The sequence below is a fragment of the Hippocampus comes genome, unplaced genomic scaffold (assembly GCF_001891065.2).
Source record: "Hippocampus comes isolate QL1 unplaced genomic scaffold, H_comes_QL1_v1.1 scaffold137, whole genome shotgun sequence".
Taxonomy (NCBI): domain Eukaryota; kingdom Metazoa; phylum Chordata; class Actinopteri; order Syngnathiformes; family Syngnathidae; genus Hippocampus; species Hippocampus comes.
This window is the reverse complement of record NW_017806002.1, coordinates 150,756-169,731: the sequence shown is the minus strand read 5'-3', so window position 1 is coordinate 169,731 and position 18,976 is coordinate 150,756. Positions and strand designations below refer to the sequence as shown.

The 18,976-nt window shown below is 41.7% G+C and overlaps 2 protein-coding genes across 2 annotated transcripts; both read left to right on the top strand.

Moving 5' to 3' along the window:
- The first annotated feature begins 802 nt into the window (after positions 1-802).
- prr13 (proline rich 13) lies at positions 803-3,525 on the top strand. The gene is made up of 4 exons (XM_019892466.1): positions 803-1,042; positions 2,041-2,075; positions 2,160-2,650; positions 3,110-3,525. The coding sequence occupies exons 2-4, from the start codon at positions 2,060-2,062 to the stop codon at positions 3,161-3,163; spliced, it is 561 nt and encodes a 186-aa protein (XP_019748025.1). The 5' UTR covers positions 803-1,042; positions 2,041-2,059; the 3' UTR covers positions 3,164-3,525.
- Positions 3,526-4,856: 1,331 nt separating this feature from the next.
- On the top strand, positions 4,857-16,465 carry LOC109529172 (poly(rC)-binding protein 2-like). The gene is made up of 16 exons (XM_019892394.1): positions 4,857-5,065; positions 7,212-7,359; positions 8,173-8,196; positions 8,275-8,307; positions 8,410-8,526; positions 8,899-9,030; positions 9,135-9,263; positions 10,168-10,242; positions 10,483-10,524; positions 12,179-12,251; positions 12,328-12,380; positions 12,454-12,677; positions 12,962-13,122; positions 13,202-13,254; positions 13,328-13,497; positions 14,906-16,465. Exons 2-16 carry the CDS (start codon positions 7,291-7,293, stop codon positions 15,306-15,308), a joined length of 1,758 nt encoding a protein of 585 aa, XP_019747953.1. The 5' UTR covers positions 4,857-5,065; positions 7,212-7,290; the 3' UTR covers positions 15,309-16,465.
- Positions 16,466-18,976: the final 2,511 nt, after the last annotated feature.

Sequence of the window (18,976 nt, the reverse complement as noted above, 5' to 3'; positions counted from 1 at the left end):
GTTTTATACAGTATATTGTACACTTTGCTCCACCTGTGGTGGTTAGTCATTGAGAAACCTAATTCAGTTGAATTATCGCCATTTTGAAAGGCAGCACTCCCGTTTTCAGAACATTTTCTCCACTGAGCACGAAAAGATTGCTGTTAATTAATCAGTCAACGAGCTATTTAATTAACTTACGAGCTTGATAGTTGCAAGACACGCCGGATTTACCTATTTGTATCTGATCATTTTATAGTTATGATCTATAAGTATTTAGCGTGGGTTTGTGGTTAGGCGTGTTCTGATTGACACACAATTCGGTTTAACGTCGCCACTTATGGACTTGACTTCGTTGCAAACGGATGGACTCCTTATATTATAGCCCCCTTGTAATTAGCCATATGATTTACTTAGTTATCATGCTCATTATAACACTAAGATTTAGAGAACCATGTGTCCACCAAGCCTGAAAAAGTTGTTGTGAATTAGCTTGTTAACTAGCAGCGAGTCGCTACACTTACTATACAATACAGGTACTCATTTATCACTGAATTTACTCTTGTTTTTAAATGAAATCGTTCTGTGTTTGTAGCTTACGTTTGTTTTTCGTACAAATATATTGTAATTGTTACTTTAATTACGTTACAGTGAGACGTGGCCCTTTTACGTACGTTTCACGTACGCACACTGACGGAACTCCGTCGTAAACCGAGAACCCAAAGTATCGCTACACTTACTATACAATACAGGTACTCATTTATTACTGAATTTACTCTGCTTGGGCAGGTGTACCTACAGTACGCAGTGATTGGAATCTCCACAGTCCTCCTCCATCACATTTCATAGGAGCAAACAATAGCTGCGTTTGCGTGTGGAAATACTTAACACTTTTTATGTTTACTTGTTCCATTACGTGTAAAAGTGAAGCATAGTGTGCGTGCGAGTTCAAGGCTGGGCGTGGCTTGCTTTTCCTGCGCATGTTTCTTTCTCTTCAGTTGCTGGCTGCTAGTCAATCCGGAAGACAAACAGTAGGAGCGTCCCACCGACGAAACGAGCAAGGGTAAACTTTGGGATAACTTCATATTTAGTAAATACTTCATATTCTTTACAATGTGGGTTTGTCCCCAAAAATCGAAATTAAATCGTCATGGTGTTGGGATTAATGACCATCGTAGTAGTCGGTGTTGATGACGTCTAACATGCGTTGACTTTTCTCGACGCGCCCTTATTCCTAATTCGGACGCGAAAATCCTATTCCATTGTTTTTTAACCAAAAGACTGAGTTCACTGACCAAAAAGGAGGCCGCATTCTAGGTTGTTATGATTAAACTGGTCAACAGCAAATATTAATAAGAGATAGTTTTATGTGTCCCCAAACGTATTTTATATCTTTTTTTTCGCTAATTTTTCTTTTTATGTATTTGTATGTTGTCTTTTTTTTACTCTTTTATTGTACCCTTTTTAACCTATTTTAAAATGTTCTCTTGGTTTTTTAATTTAAATTTTTTAATTGTCATGTTTTTTCTCTTTTTTAAAACATCTTGTCTTTTTTATTTTAAAAAAAATTGTTTTTCTTTTTAAAATGTATTTTCTTTTTTACTTTAAAAAGATTTCTGCGTTGTATTTTGTTACTTTTATTATTGTTTTTCTTGTTTAAATTTCTCTTTTCCAGGCATTCTTGAATTATTCAGTAAAATGTCTTCATTTTTCAACATATTCCTTTTTGGCCGTATTAATTTTTTGTTTGACTTCCAGGCATTCTTGAATTATTCAGTAAAATGTCTTTTCATTTTTCAACATATTCCTTTTTGGCCTTTTTAATTTTTTGTTTGACATTTTTTTACCATCTAAATTTAGCTTTTTTTTTCTTAGTTTGTATCAATGTATTTTTATTAGTGTGTTAGTATATTTTATGTTTGGTTAACTTTTTTTTTTTTTACTGCTTATTGATTTTTACATAGAGGAAACAGTTAATATACTGTATATTTGAATCTGATATCCATCCAATTAAATGTTAATCCATTACTTTTTTCCTCCATGTCTTTCTGAAACTTTCAGTCACACCTGAAGTGTAACCATGTGGCCAAATCAAGGTATGCAAACATGTTTTTCTTTAGCTGGATACAAAGTAGTGAGTGGCAACAGCGACTATTTGAATACTTGTGTATTTATATCAGGTCCATCCAACCCAGCCTTCCCTCCTGGCTACAACCCTGCATACCCCGCCGTCCCACCCGCAGGAGCCTTCCCCCAGCCCCCGCGTCAACAGTTTTTACCTGTCCAGTATCCAGCGGGCGTCAACCCCGCCATGATACCCAAAGCACCCTCGGGTGCGATGCCATACCCTGGTGTTCCAGTGCCACACTCCTACCCTGTGGCACCTGGTGGGTATCCGGTTGCCCCCATTGGAGGCGTCCAAGCCGGTGTGTACCCACATTCCCCCAAAGGCCACCACCATAAAACAAAGGGCCAGCACCACAAAAAAGGTCATCACTACCATGGCGGGGTCAACCCCCTCAATCCCTTAAGCGGGGTTCTAGGTGGGGGCTTGGCTGGCATGGGCATGGGCATGGGAATGGCGGGACATAAATCCCACAAGAAGTTGAAGAAGGGGAAGAAACTAAAGAAGGTGCACAAGATGCATGGGCACCACAAACATGGCGGCAAGGTGAGATTGGCACCACTCTCACACCAGGCATCCAATCTCGAAATAAAGAGACGCAGTAGTTCTCAAACTTTTTACACCAAATACCACATTGAAAAAGCAATTTTTTTTTGTATTGTATTTTCAATTCAAAAAATAAATGGGGGATCGGGTAAAAGAAATGGAAATAAGTGGGGCATTGAGAAAAATCCAGTGAATGAATCATGCTTTTGTTGGCAGTCTATGAATGCACTGTCAAAAGTGAAATTATGTAGAGTGAACCTTAGCTATTTTCATGACACTGTAACTGTGCTCTGCCGCGCATAATCATAAATCCACAAGTAATTGCCCCCCCCCAAAAAAGTGGGGGTTAGTAATTGCATATAGATGTCAAAAGACAGTAGGACCACCTGTAGGACCTCCTCACTGTGGCACCAATTCATTTATTTTAAGTGGATACTGATGATTTTTTTCCCCCCACAGTCCTCCAGTAGCAGCAGCAGCAGCAGTAGTAGCAGCAGCAGCGACTCCGACTGAGGCCATCATTCAATGTATATACTGTACCCTATACCACCACACGATTATAACATGGATAACTGCTAAAAGGCATTATAGCAATAAAAAAAATGATGCGGGATTTCTGTGTATATACTATATACCTCCATGGACATATAAAGGGGCTAGCTGCTAAAAGATTATTCATGAATACTTCAACAAGATTTGTGGAGTAATGCGGGTCACTCTTTTACGGGCTGTGTTTTGTATTTTTCGAGAAGTCTATCTCAAGGCATGTTACCGCTAACATGTTAGTTACTGATTGTCGTATCACTGTTTTGAAATTAATCCATGAAAACAATCTTTAATTTGGTGATCGCTTACAATAAATGTATAAAAAGCTACATATGTCTCATCTATGCTATTAAATGCTACATATACATCTCAGCAAATTATATTATTGTGGAAACATTCATTTATATCTGTAAAGTAGTTGAATTATTTATACAGTAATTGTTAGATTCCGAATTTACTTAGGGTTTTTGGCCCATGCGTTGAATTTTTTAACATGGTGTATTTATATTTTTTATTGTCAAATGTTTTTTTAAGAATAATCTCAACATACTGTATGTAGTGCATAAATCAAGAGCCCTGTTTTTGTTCCCCGTGCAAGTGTGCAAGGCGTGTCCTAGTTTTCTTTTGCTGTTTTCGTAGATGCAAGCTATTAAAAAGTGCCGTTTGTGCCATTGTGGGAGTTAAAACTGCCAACTTGCTTCCCGGCCAAAGCAGCTCCTCATTCCTAATGCCTTATACAATGATTAAGAGGGTGCTGCATGCTGTTGCCATAGTCATGAATAAAATACAATTACATCCACCACACATGGTGCACAGAGTTCAGAATCTATCTGACTGCACCTCGATCAAATCCATCAAATCCACCTGAGCCACAACTTAGACCAGCTTTTAGTTGGTGTAAAGATTAGTCTACTTTCAGCCACCAAATTGTCAAGTGCACCGACTGCGTGTCAAAGTAAACGCCCTCGGTTTGCCGGAATGTCAATTTGGCACAGTGCGGTCTGTGAAAATTCCGAAGGATTGCACCTGCACGAAACTCAAGGTATGCCAGGTTTACCCAATCTCTACTGGTACTGCGGTGTCTATGAAAATATTTTTTCTCCAATTAGTTTTGAAATGAATTGTGTCGTTACATATTTGTGAATAGTTTTTACGATTTAATTTTTATTATTAATTGTTAATGTTAGTCTATTGGTGTCATATCGACATACGTAATGTAAGAATAAATGTCTGTTTTGTGTGTTAGTTTTTATAGACAGAGTTGCGATGCATACGTAGCTGATTTTTATGTATATTCTGAACGTCTGACAGCAACTCAAAATGTGAAATTTTTAGAGTACTATTTCTCTGCATAGCGCCTCTCAAATGTGTCATTTTTTTCTTTAGTCGTTGTTAGGAGTCATCTGAACATACGTAAGTGCAAGAATTTTAAAAAATTTTTAGGAGCTTTGGCATAACTTACGAATGTACATGAACGTGTCACCACAACAACACAACTTTTTTTCCTCTACATTTATTAAATTTTATATTATTAGTGTGTTTTCCATTTTCTAATCGTGCGTATAATGTTTTTATATTATACGGTACAGTATATATATATATATATATACTGTATATCCCTCCATATTGGGCGGGTCGCAAACAGGATGTGGGCTCGGCTTGGGTGAAAGGGGAAAGGGGAAAGGTCGGAGTTCGCCATGTTGTTGTCTTTGTGTAAAGGAGTGAAGCTCGGTCTCACATCGCTCTTCCCTCTTCCCCCGAGTCCTCTCTAAACTCTTCCCCCCCTGGGTTTCTACCCTCCCGAACCTCTCCCCTTCTACCCTCATAACCCCAACCCACCCCCCGGTCACCTTCCAGCGCGCGAACCGGGTAAGTTATGCCTCCGACTTAAGATGTTTACGTTGGCAGTGTTGTTGTGGTCCGAAGAAGCGGTAAGAAATCGCGCTTTAGCTTAGCTTTTAGCACCGTGCAGGCCTCAGCGGCCGCGGTGAGTGCGCCGTCTAAAATTAGCTTTGTTAGCTTAGCTAGCCACCGGAAACGTCAAGCGTGGCGCTTCTTTACAGCGCAAATTACCTTTTGTTTGAACCAGATTTTTACGAATAGCGTCTAGTTTGACGTGGGTGTCGTCTATTGTGAAGCATAATGTCACTACGTTGAATAAAATAGAAGTTGGGAGTTAGCATTGCTACCTATCGTGCGCATGCTCACCCCCCCCCCCTCCTCCTCCACTTAGAAGCCTCAAAAATGAACATCTCTCCAAACGCTACTACTTCATTCTGAAGTAAACGCCCAGAACCCATTTAGGAGACGTATAAGTTGTTTAGTCATCAATCTGGAGACTTACGTTTCAATAAAGTGTTTTTTAAATAGGTTTATTGAGGTGGGTGGGAAACGCCGACTTGGCACGATGTTAATGATGACGAAACGGTTAGCCGGCTAGCGATGTTGGCCGTTTGATCGCTTTTACCCCTATTTACTCACCAAACGTATTTAACTATGTTTGCACAGCCTCGGTTCTGTTGTCTATGTTGTCACCCTAAAGTAAAACACATTTGGAAGCGTGCTTGTGAGTCTTTTGGGGTTACTTTCTACGTTAGCGTATGCCTTAACTTTGGAAAGCCGTTCCAGCATTTATTCGATATCCTTTAAAATGCAATTTAAGGTCTATTGGCAGGTACACGATTTGACCTCACTAGTAAGCCACCGCGGCACACGAGTAGAATGACTGCGTTTACTATTTACTAGCTACTATCTTACTAGCGAAGCAAAACTGCAACTAGTACTACTCGTGAAGAGCCAGATGTTAACAAGTTGAAATTTCGGCTTCACAGCCATGTGAGTATCTCTTGATCTATCTTAAGTCGTGATGGGCTAGTACTGATACTAGGCTTCAAAACTTGCCTTATTTCTGATATCAGGTATATGTACTCATGAAGGCCGTTGATACAAACTGCCGAAAATGGTATTATCGAATATCCCAAATATTAAAGTACACGGTCTGGTGTGCTCTTTGTACTCACTTGTAAGACAATTCAGCACGCTTGTTGAATGTGTTACTAGTTGTTTTTGTCAACTCGTAGAATTTTATCATGTCACGAGTGATACTAGTAGTAAGCAGAGCAGTTATCTACGAGTGCACAGCTTTGCCTCAATAGTAACATGTAGTTGTCCCAATAGTATGCCAAAGTTTCAGTACATTGAGTAGATGTTCAAATGGCTTCGAAACTCTTTGTCCTTACCACTAAGACAATTCAAGCACACTAATGTTTTTGCTTCCACCACCGTATTGCATTTATTTCTGCACATTAGTAGGACAAAAATTCTAGTGGGCAATTTGGTGCTACCAATTGGGTCATGGAGGATACCAGTTTGTGACGCATTTATACTATACTATACACCCATCCACTTTATAATTCACAAGTTTGTGGGCGTGCTGGAGCCTATCCCAGCTGTCTTGGGGCAGTCGGCAGGGTACACCCTACACTGGTTGCCAGCCAGTCACAGGGTACACACATAGACGAACAACCATCTGCGCTCACAATCACACCTAAAGACAATTTAGAGTGTTCTATTAACCTGCCATGCTTGCTTTTGGAATGTGGGAGGAGACCGGACAACCCAGAGAAATCCCACGCACGTACCGAGAGAACATACAAACCTCACACAAGAAGGCCGGAGCCGGAATCGAACCCTGCACCTCTGCACCGTGAGGCGGACTTGCTCACCAGTCAACCGGTGTGCCAGTACATACATACTATTGGGGTGTAACAGATGTACGAGTACTGAACAGTAGTTTCCTATTCCGTTTTGATGCACTCTAGTAGTGGACAAATGTTTCTAATTGAAAGGTCAAGGGATGCAGTAGCACATTAACAAGCAGGACAACTTTTTTTTTTTTTTTAAATAACTACTCCCACTCTTGACTGATGAGACTTTTTAAAATATCTTTAACTGGCCACTTACTGTACTTTGTTAGTATTTTCATGTTGCAACATATTGCACCCTCTCCCTCCAGATCATCTCAGTGACCAAAGAGCCCCCGCCCCTATCCCCACAAGTTCGGCACAGAAGTCTCACCCACAGCAGCTGCAGCTATGGACTCCGGTGTGATTGAAGGAGGGCTCAATGTCACCCTTACCATTAGGCTGCTCATGCACGGCAAGGTGAGGTGTGTCATTTTTCGCCTGAATGACCCCCCCCCAACCTCCAGGGACTGATGTGATGAGTCATGGTATTGACGTGGTACAGCTGAGTACTGCTACACAAGAAACATGTCGCTGTGATATCCTGACAGTGGAACCTGTACGCGTTGTATAAAGTGTGTTTACGTAGCTTGCACAATTCGATATTCAATGGCCGCCACAGGGCTGCAACCATTAATGAACTAAAATAATTCTCAGCCTCCAAGCTTGGCAGAGATCATTTTTCCACATGGACTAATGCTACTGCAGACACATGCATCACTCTGCACATAGGGGGTGAGGGATAGACCCAATAAGCCGATCAGCAGAAAACGTGATTCTAAAAATGTTCATAAGTTGTTGCACTAAAATGGTGTGTGTAATGGATGTGAAATGAATCGTGTTGCTCATATTTTACTGAGTTGCTAGAACCTTTCCCACGTCACACTCATTTCCATTTCTTGTGCAGTGGAGTCAAAATTAATCACTTATCAAATTAATCGGAACACCGGCAGAATATTTAAACGTCGCTTGTTGAGGCTCACTTATAATAAAGCCACTGTAAGTCAAAGAAAAAGCCAAATGAGGTGCGTAGATTTTGATTGTGTGATATTTGCTGAAATGAGGTCTCACTTGGTCATGTGGGTGTCTCGCGAAAGGATTCATGCATCTTGAGGGGTGAAGTTTTCGTGTTAATTTTGAAATCTGGGCCGTTTGATTCAGAACTATTTAAAAAAAAAAGTCTATTTTCCCCAAAATGTGCCAAAGGTCATGGATGTTGTTTTGTAATTTCAGGAAGTTGGCAGCATCATTGGAAAGGTAAGGCTTCACAGAACACAATTACACTAAAATGTGTCTTCCCGGTACTAAACATGACTTATTTGTCCTGCTTTTTAGAAAGGCGAATCTGTGAAGAAGATGAGAGAAGAGGTGCCTTCCCTTCATGTCCTCTCCTACAAATAAGCATAACGCGACGGTTTTAATTGCCAAGTGGTTGTTTTTCATGTCCCGGCTTGTGATTTTTCCACACAGAGCGGGGCACGCATCAACATCTCTGAGGGCAACTGTCCCGAGAGGATCATCACTCTGGCAGGGCCTACCACCGCCATTTTCAAGGCCTTCTCCATGATCATTGATAAACTGGAAGAGGTGTGTCACCACTGAATCTTGGATGGACAACCATAAATCAGTGTTTCCCAACCTAATACCGATTCAAGGCAACACTACTGAACAAGAATGTCACATTTGAAGTCTATGCCAATATTGTGCATCCCTCACAATAATACTGGTATATACTTGTATTTGTAATTATTGGATCTTCTGCTTTTAAGTGGAAGAGCCATTTCATTATACTTGTCTTTATATGTCACTGGCATAGATAGGGAATTATATTAATATTGCTAATAGCAAAAATGCACGTATAACCGATGCTTATTGAAATGCATTGCAGGAAAAACGTATTTTGTAGTAAAGATGACATTTTCAGACCAAGTAACCAAATGGACCAAATTGTGCCCTCAGGACATCACCAGCTCGATGACAAACAGCACAGCCACCAGCAAGCCCCCAGTGACCCTCCGCATCGTGGTGCCCGCCAGCCAGTGCGGCTCGCTCATTGGCAAAGGTGGCTGCAAGATTAAAGAAATCCGAGAGGTACGCATCCTCCTTTAGAAGCCAAACAAAAGCAGATCCCGGCGTCGTCGTCTCCCCCCCTGTACCCACCTCACCTACTTCCCTTTGATTTGTTGTGCTGTCAGTCAACCAGTGCTCAGGTCCAAGTGGCAGGTGACATGCTGCCCAACTCCACGGAGCGCGCCATCAGCATAGCTGGCACGCCCCAGTCGATCATCGAGTGCGTCAAGCAGATCTGTGTTGTCATGCTCGAGGTAAGCGGGAACCTACATAAGAACCACGTTTGCTACTCCCTTTGGTTTCAACAACCACTCAACATCCTTTGCAGCAGATTTTTTGTTGCTCACCATCTGATGTTGCAAACTCGACTGATTGGAAAATCACTGACAAAACGTTGCATCTTTCGTAAACTAGTTCTCTCTGTTCGATGCCATGTTGTCAGCGTTAACGGTGGCAAACCAGCCTCATAATACCAATCCAAAAAAAACCCCAAATTTACAGGTTGTACAAGAACCAGTGGATGAAAAATGCACTCGCACTGTCTCAAATTTTAGGGGCAAAATGTAAACATTTATGGGCAGTTTTGGAGCCTTGGTACCAACACGTAAAATGAAATAAGATTATTCATTACTTGATTCTTATGTGGGTATCGCCAAGTATGGGTCAGGTGGCAGTCCTCGAGTTTTTATAATGAGTTCAGATTATGTATACTGTACATATATCAGTTTGTTTCCATGTGTGAACAATTGGAGTTTATTGTTTTTTGGGGCAAGTCCTTTATTTGTACAAACATACTTTTTACAACAATATTAATATTACTTTCTCATTCTAGTATAAACAATCAATGGAGATAAGCTGTTTGTTGTGTGGGCTTTATTTTTACAAATATAGTAGATGGTATATTAATGAAACTCGTGTCAACGGTGTTTTTCAAATAAAATATATATTTGTATGAAGTAAGGGAAACTGTTATCTGTTGTTGTGAGACGTTTATTTGTTTCAAATAGACGCACCTGATGATGATTTGGCATGCAGAAAGCCACAATTTGAGGAAACGGTGTTAATAACAGCTTGAGGTTTCGTCGTTACGGGATTTGTCCCGCACTTATATCTCAGCTGAGGTTGTGCTCATGCATCTGTCTTGGGTGTCCCTTGCAGTCTCCCCCGAAAGGCGTCACGATTCCCTACCGACCCAAACCTTCAGGATCTCCTGTTATCTTCGCAGGTGGACAGGTACGTCACACTTATTTGCTCGCTTTGAGATGTCATAGGTCGATGTGTTTGTGTACAAATCTGAGAAATAAGCTCCTCTTTTCTCTGGCTTTCCTCCATTTCCCTTTCATGTCACTAAAGATGTTTCCTTCGCAAGAAATGTGGAGACTTTGGACGGGACTTGTTGTTGTTGATCTTTTTATTAGCTTTAGCCGGCGTCCGATGCAAGGCCTGTGAAAGTTGTGTTCTCATTTGTTTCAGGCGTATGCCGTGCAAGGACAGCATGCCATTCCACAACCAGATGTAAGTGAAGTTTCCGCCTGTGCCAGAGACTGCAACGCGCTGATGCCACCCGCCCCCATTGCGCTTGTTTGACAGAAATGGAAATTTTTGTTTCTCGATGTTGACATTGCTCATGTTCATTCAGTTCCTCTAATGGCTGCCAGTTCCTTTTAGTCAAGCTTAGTGAGTGACAGCTCGTCAAGCAACTGAATTGTGCTTGCCAAAAATTGGCAAACCGGATCGGCATCTTCATTGTCAGGGTTTCTTTTTCTGGAAGTTTTTGACTCAGGGTTAGAGCACAAATCATCATCCGTTTTTCGCATGGTTTTACCGGTAGCAAGGTAACTCCACTTCCATCCATTTTCTATAAATCTTGATATCTTCAGCCTCTTTTACAAAGAGATCAGATGTAAAATAAAAAAAAACTTTTTTTTTTTTTTTTTTTTTAAGGAAATGGCTAATTTGTTCTTTGCGCCTTTTTTTGGTTTGTTTTATAAAATACAATAAAATGCACTGTTCTATAGTACCAAACTATCACTATTAGTACAGGCCAGCCAAAGTGGTAGAAAGTTGCTACATAGTGTCGCGTAATTAGATGACCCCTGATTGGTGCTAGCATCTGCTGTGACTAATCAAGTCCTTTCTGCCATTCATTCGCACTCAAGACACAGTCACACCTTTTGTTTACTGGTGCTGGCCCCAAAGGCGAATGATTACCGAATCGATTTCTTACCACCACATCCTTTGACAGTGTTCTGTATCAAACAGAACAGCAACCTGCACAATTTTTGACAGGCAGAGACCGTTGCCAATCAGATCATGACGTACAATTGCGCCACCTACTTGAGTGCGGGCTGTTTGCTTTCCTGAACGTGGTAGTCGTGGTTTTTGCTAGAGTTACATTCACGTTGGTAGATTAGACTGTCTAAATGGGTCCAGTCCAGTGCGCGTCCAGCATTTGTTTGTTCGGGTTTGTCCAGACTCTCCACCTGTCCATCAATGACCATCTTCTGCTCTGCTCCTTACTCTGTCCTTTAAATAATCCCATGTTTCCCCTTGACTTGATTTTCTTTTGCCTACCTACCTCAAGCATCCTTCCCCTTTTAATCGTCCTTAGAAGCTCCTCTTTAAATGCTTTATGTCACAGTGAAGTGAGGGAATGTTGTTTGCTGGACACTGTAGGTACACCCACACGTACACCATGAAAACTGGTGTCAAAATTTCTGCATTTTCAACCGTTGGATTTACACACTGGGTCCAAGTGCCGAACTCCCAATTTAATGGCAGCGATTGTTGATTTCAAGTGACAAACTCTGTATGACAGTGTTTACAGCGAGAGAACACATGAAACTGCAGCTCAAATTCGATGTATACCACAATGCTTCATATCCCAGTTGTGATACTAAAAATCTGAATTGTCACCCGAACGCTGGAGTAAAAATATAGCCTGGTGGGATTTGATTGACACCTCAGAGGGATTAGGTCTTTTTTTTTTCTTTTTGTACTCTACTGCAATTTACATCCCTCCCTTCAGATGTGTTATTTGTATGTTTTGAACTGACTTTGATTTGTGTCGTTTTCTTCCCCTTTTCACTCCTTGTTTTCCCTCCAATCTTCCTCTTCCTCCTCCTCTCTCCCCCTCTCACAGTCTTCCTCTGCTGCTATCTCTCCACAGCTCACCAAACTTCACCAGCTGGCTATGCAGCAGAGCCCCTTCCCCATTGCACACAGCAACCAGGGATTCACCGGTATGTGCTGTAAAATGGACATCTGGATCCCAATGTGCTACAATTTCTCATCTTTTTAATTTTTTTTTTCTTTAAGGAATTGACGCTTCCGCTCAGACTAGTTCTAATGAGATGAAAATTCCGAACGAGGTAAGCTTTCTTCCAAAAGTTTGGGTGGGGGTGCCTTTAAGTAGTTCTCGGCTAAGCTCCTCCTCTTCTTCAGCTTATTGGCTGCATCATCGGCCGCCAGGGCGCTAAGATCAACGAGATCAGACAAATGTCGGGCGCCCAGATCAAGATTGCAAACCCGGTGGACGGTTCCACCGATCGACAGGTGACCATCACGGGCTCGCCTGCTAGCATCAGCTTGGCGGAATACCTCATCAATGTACACACTGGGTCCAAGTGCCGAACTCCCAATTTAATGGCAGCGATTGTTGATTTCAAGTGACAAACTCTGTATGACAGTGTTTACAGCGAGAGAACACATGAAACTGCAGCTCAAATTCGATGTATACCACAATGCTTCATATCCCAGTTGTGATACTAAAAATCTGAATTGTCACCCGAACGCTGGAGTAAAAATATAGCCTGGTGGGATTTGATTGACACCTCAGAGGGATTAGGTCTTTTTTTTTTCTTTTTGTACTCTACTGCAATTTACATCCCTCCCTTCAGATGTGTTATTTGTATGTTTTGAACTGACTTTGATTTGTGTCGTTTTCTTCCCCTTTTCACTCCTTGTTTTCCCTCCAATCTTCCTCTTCCTCCTCCTCTCTCCCCCTCTCACAGTCTTCCTCTGCTGCTATCTCTCCACAGCTCACCAAACTTCACCAGCTGGCTATGCAGCAGAGCCCCTTCCCCATTGCACACAGCAACCAGGGATTCACCGGTATGTGCTGTAAAATGGACATCTGGATCCCAATGTGCTACAATTTCTCATCTTTTTAATTTTTTTTTTTTTCTTTAAGGAATTGACGCTTCCGCTCAGACTAGTTCTAATGAGATGAAAATTCCGAACGAGGTAAGCTTTCTTCCAAAAGTTTGGGTGGGGGTGCCTTTAAGTAGTTCTCGGCTAAGCTCCTCCTCTTCTTCAGCTTATTGGCTGCATCATCGGCCGCCAGGGCGCTAAGATCAACGAGATCAGACAAATGTCGGGCGCCCAGATCAAGATTGCAAACCCGGTGGACGGTTCCACCGATCGACAGGTGACCATCACGGGCTCGCCTGCTAGCATCAGCTTGGCGGAATACCTCATCAATGCCAGGTCAGTACGCACGACCACATGTCAGTCAATTGAAGTGAAAGCCAAATAAAGACCAAGCAGTAAAATTCAGTTCGGTACGGACTAAAATTTCCACGATCAGCTTTGGAGGAAAATTAACAACTACAATGTTAGGGGCAGAGAGGCCTGCTGCGAATAGCGAAAACCTGCATGTAATTGACATTCCCCCTAAAAAGGTTGGATCATTCCCCGTAGATGAACATGATGGTGGTAATTTCATTACATTGGCTTGTGGTCTGACTAAATGAAGCTCCTTCCCTCACTTCATAGTTTCTTTGCACCAAGATGCCCTAAAATGGCTCTAAAGCAAACATTTATGTTTGACTGGGATATTGAGCAAATAACTGAGGATATGTTGTCGCCCCCTAAAAAAATACACAGTAGGTCACAAGAATATTTTTTCATACAGACTAAGATTAATGCAATCGCACATACCACTCCATATAAAAACAAACTGGCGCAATGACGGTTAGCCAGGATGAGGGGGTCCCTGAAAGACAGAGAAAGTGTAAGGGTTGGATCATTTTCACAAAACGATGAAATGCAAAACAAAACTTTTGCAGTATAACAGTATGCCTAGGCGGTAGCACATGGTAATGTATCAATGTTACCTAATTTTAATAAACAAACGGTAAAGAAATGAAAATGTAATGCCCAGGCGGCGCATGAATGCGCAGACATGCTAACCTGAGCTAATAGCCAACAACTCTTGTTCACTAATGCACGTCACGCATCCGGCCACGGGCCCCCTTTTAAAGCCACGCACATTCATCGTCAGAGATACTACAGTGAAGAAAATTATACACTTCAGGTGGAATTAGAATGATGAAAAATATATTTGATCCGTAGGTGGTGGGTACATAAGCTGTGGCGAAGTGAACTGTACTGCTTAGTGGAGACGCAAGATGCCGCTGTTATTAACTCATGCGCTGTTGGCTCTTGTCCACTGTCCAACAAAAAACATACATCTAAATTTTGAGTGAACCCCTTGTATAAATATTAGTTCTATTAGTATTCATAAGAATTCATGACATAAATAATATAAATTGGATTATAGTTATATTCCATTAATAAAGTAATATAAGAATTCATAGAATCAATAAAGATGAATTATTTGCTTTGTAGAAAATGCACAACATTTGGATTTCACATGCACTTTATTGGACAACAATATACCGGCATGTACCAGAGCGTGCCCAGCTCTTTATTGGCCCGCAGCCTTGTTTTGATCGACATGACACGCTCACGTTTCACGGTCCCCTTCCCGGGGAGGAAGAAAAAAAAAATCACAACTTCCCTTCCTCTGCCATTTGCCCACCGACCAGCCTGCCCTGTGACCCATCCCGACTGTGTTCTCCCTCTTTCTCTCTCCTTGTCTCTTTTTCTACAGTGTAGAGTCCTCTAAACCTCCTCCTCCTCCCTCCTCCTCCTCCTCCTCCTCTTCCTCCTCCTTGAACCCCGAACCGAGGGAGGAAGGCCCTTCCTCCACCTCTACTACTACTACTACTACTACCACTGCTACTACTACTAGCACCTCCTCTGCTTCCTCCTCCTGTGTGGTGCCCCCCTCAGCCTCCATCCCTCTGTCCTTGTTACCTCCTGGGCCTCCTCCTTCTTCCTCCTCCACATCCTCCTCCTCCGACCCCTCACCTGCCTGTGTGTCCAGTCTGCTCACACTCAAGCCCCTGCCTCTGCTGGCCCTCCATGTTGTCAGCGGGGCCGCCAATTCTGAGCCCAAAATGGCCCCCGAGCTGGGCTCCAAGTCCAAGCGGCGACGGCTCTCCCCTTACTAACGCATCCACTATCTACACTTGCTTTGGCCACGTGTACTTAACATACACACACACACTATACTTAAACCACACACACGTACACCACACCATGTTGCAAGATTTCTGGTAAGTTCACAGTAAATTTCCATGGGAAGATATGCCGAGGCATTTTTGAATTAACTGGAAATTGAGTAATTTAATGCAAAGGTATCATTGCATCGCTGCCATTGGGCAGAATCCTCGTACTTCCAAATCATTTTTCAGGAGACTCGTACGGTTTAAGAAAAAAAGATAACGCCCACAATGTGGACTGACTTGTGATTTGTGAAAAAAAAAGAAAAGAAATTGACCAAATTGTGAATAAGGAGGAGGACTCACATCACAGTGCCAAAGGGCTCATGTAACGACTCCCCTCATCAGAGTTTGGCCACGTGACATGTGCAAGCTGAGTCGTCATTGGTCATTACCTGAGCCCTGAGAAACTATGATGTCATTTTCAGTCAACAGCAAGTGGCAAAATGGCCGCCACCCCCGAGATGGATAAAAACGGGTGGATTTTGTTGCTTAATTCATCGTCCTCAAATGCAGTATTCATCTGAATACTGCATTTACACTTGCGGGGCTGCAAAGAACATATTCTTGTCAAGAAATTGTTTGACTTGGCTTCCTCTTCCAGTTGCCTTTTTATGAGCCAACCCTCAGTTTAGTGAAGTCCCGGTTTTCCACGAAATCCCTTGGAAACTTTGCATCTTTTTAAATTACCTGAATTTTGCAACCCGACATGCAGGCACACACACACACACACGCACACACACGCAGTTTGCTGCCATATTTACTCTATTGCCTGTCAAGTGTTATTATTATTACTATTGAGTTTTGCATGCAGCGCGGATGTGGCCGCTGAAGCCTTTTTTCCTCTTTGTGGTGTAAGCTGTGCTCAGGTAGCGGCTCTTTCTCCTCAGAGGATGTCATGCTTGCGCCAGTTTGATTTGTTTAGGCATCACCATGGTGACTGCGAGTGCTTTTTTTTCCCCGCCCCATGTACATAAAGGAGCTTTAGTCCTCGCTCAGGTATACACACCATGAATTCAAGTTGAGCTTTGACATTTTTGGGGGGGGATGTTTTTAATGAACCTAATTTCTATGATTTAAATTAAAGTCTGTATTCCTAACCATTAGTCCACTGGCCGCCGTTTGCGAATTTCTTTATTTCAGGCTCAATGCATGTGTGTGTGTGTGTGTGCGTGTGTGTGTGTGTGTGTGTGTGTGTGTGTGTGTGTGTGTGTGTGTGTGTGTGTGTGTGTGTGTGTGTGTGTGTGTGTCAACAAATTGGTGGGTCTGTGAAACTGGAACCTTTTATGTCGGGGCTTTACTGCTCTAACTCTATGTCTTCTGTCGAGCTCTGAAGCACGCACTTTCCGAAGTGGTGTTGCATGAGTTGAAGCCTGCTCTTGTGGGGTTGGATCCAGTGTTGCACTAGAAACGCAATATGGGACCGCCCCTTATCTGTCCAAATTAGATTTCGACCATTCTGAACAATGACTTTTCTCTATTTATGCACTAAACTTAAAATTGACAAAAATGTAGTTAGCCCACTCAAGTTCTCAGCAGCTAAAAAATACACAAACCACTGGAAAATACCACAGAAAAAAAAATTTTAAAGTTAAACCCCACCACCTTTCAAGATGCCAAACAAATGCTTTTTCCCGTAGGAAATAATTCATTTGTTCCAGGACTTGTTTTGGCTAACATTTTAAACATTGTCGTGCATAAAATGTAAAAAGGGGAGTAAGCCAATGTCCATTCAAACTACATTAAAGTAAAACTGCTCATCTTTTGAAGATGCCTGCCACATAATGGAGAATGAACAGGAAGATGTTGCTTGTGTATTTACGGTTACTGCACATGCGTTTGTGCCTGTTCCACCAGGGGGCAGTATATTACATACAGTTATACCACATGTAAATTTCAGTTTTTTTGTACACCATGTCACATTGAAGCACTGGTATTGCTTTGCAAAAAAAACAAAAACAAATTTCTAGTCATCACTAGGTGGCGCTATGTCGAACAAAATATCCTATAGATGTCTTCAGGTTGCGACTTACGCACATGTTTAGTGAGGGATTTTTTGGGGGGGGGCATGCGCAGGGGTGTTATTCAGCATTTCCTCCTCCTGTGGCAAAAGAAATATTAAAAAAATGTGGATTAAAAAAAAAAAGTATCATGATACCATACTGCCTTTACACAAGTCCTCTTTCACACACTTTTCACCACACATGCACCTCTTCAACCCAGTATGGTGTCTCGTCCCCCCGCAGCATTAATGCATAACTTTTCTGCTCGATCAGAATTTCACGTCCGTCCTGGAGCAAAGCCTCAGCCCTCATTGTTCACTACTGGAACTCGTGGCAAAAAACAAAACAAAACAAAAACAATCCTGGCAGAATGAAAATGGCGTTGGTCTCCAACCGTGCATTGTGTGTGTATTTGTCCCGCTCCAGGCTTTCCTCGGAGGCCACCGGACTGGCAGCCAACTGATGAGACTCCCAGTCTGCACTACATCTCACCACCACCAACAACATCAACGACAAAAAAGCTATATTACACCTATATAACACCTTTTTCTTCCTTTGTTAGCATCACTTCATCCACAGCCTCCGTGATTATTTATTTTATTTTTTTTTGTTTTAGTCCACCCCTAAACTAGGATTTTAATACCCCATTTTTTTTTTTGGGAGATGGGGTTTTAAATCAGTTGAGATTTTTTTTTTTTAAAATATTAGTCTTGATCCCCTTTTGCAACTTTCATGTTTCAGTGCTGCCGTAAAGAAAGATTTAGATTTAGTTGTGTACAGCGTAGATTTCTTTGAAAGAAAAAAAAAAGACACAAATAAAGGATCAAAAAGAAGAATAGAGTCACTCTTTTTATTCCCCTAAAAATATATTTTGTTACACATCAGAGAGTAGCTATACGCGTACACTTGGTCACTGATACGATACGTTGTAGGCACGTTCCCTTTTGTTGTCATTCCCCTCCTTGGATCACGTTTTATTTTTTGCTGGGTTGGGAGGTGTTTTTTTGTCCGGGTTTTTTGAGGGGAAAGCTTTTTTTGTTGTAAAAACTGCTATATACTTAAAAAAAGTTGGAATATTTGTTTTAAATGGAAGTATTTTTTTTAACTACCAAAGGATGGCAGAGAGGGGAGGGATACTGGCACACACGTGTATGAGGCTATTACGAAGAAAACAAAATGAAGGCAAAGAAGGGGTTGTGAGCTAGCACTAGTTAGCTGCTCTTTGCTTTGCTAAGTTAATTGATTTTTTTAAAATTGTTATTATTTGCAGGAAAAAGGACATTTGTGCACGTTTTTCCTTTTCTGAGACTAGATCTTGGGTGCCACAAATTTGTTAAAAAAAAAAGTGAAATAAAAATGTGAAATGCTCTAAACACACTGACTGGGCTTGTTGTCCTTAATATTATATTTAGATGGGTTGTGAAATGTCTTTGTTGGACACTAATGCAGTAAAAGAAGAAAAAAAAAAGTAAATGGTCTAACCCCGATCATCCAGTCTTGCAGTCCCTGCACTGTGATGCACTAAAACATTGTTTTCCAACCATTATAAAGCCAAGGCACATGTTTCACATCGGGAAAAAAAAAAATCATGGCACAATATTGAGCAAAACGGCT

Bases quoted from the DNA above. Each gene is read 5' to 3' on its own strand.
- prr13 (XM_019892466.1), top strand. The intron at 2,651-3,109 runs GTGAGATTGGCA...TTCCCCCCACAG, and splicing joins ACCACAAACATGGCGGCAAG to TCCTCCAGTAGCAGCAGCAG.
- LOC109529172 (XM_019892394.1), top strand. From the start codon at position 7,291: ATGGACTCCGGTGTGATTGAAGGAGGGCTCAATGTCACCCTTACCATT. The intron at 8,197-8,274 runs GTAAGGCTTCAC...CCTGCTTTTTAG, and splicing joins TTGGCAGCATCATTGGAAAG to AAAGGCGAATCTGTGAAGAA. The intron at 8,308-8,409 runs GTGCCTTCCCTT...TTTTCCACACAG, and splicing joins TGAAGAAGATGAGAGAAGAG to AGCGGGGCACGCATCAACAT.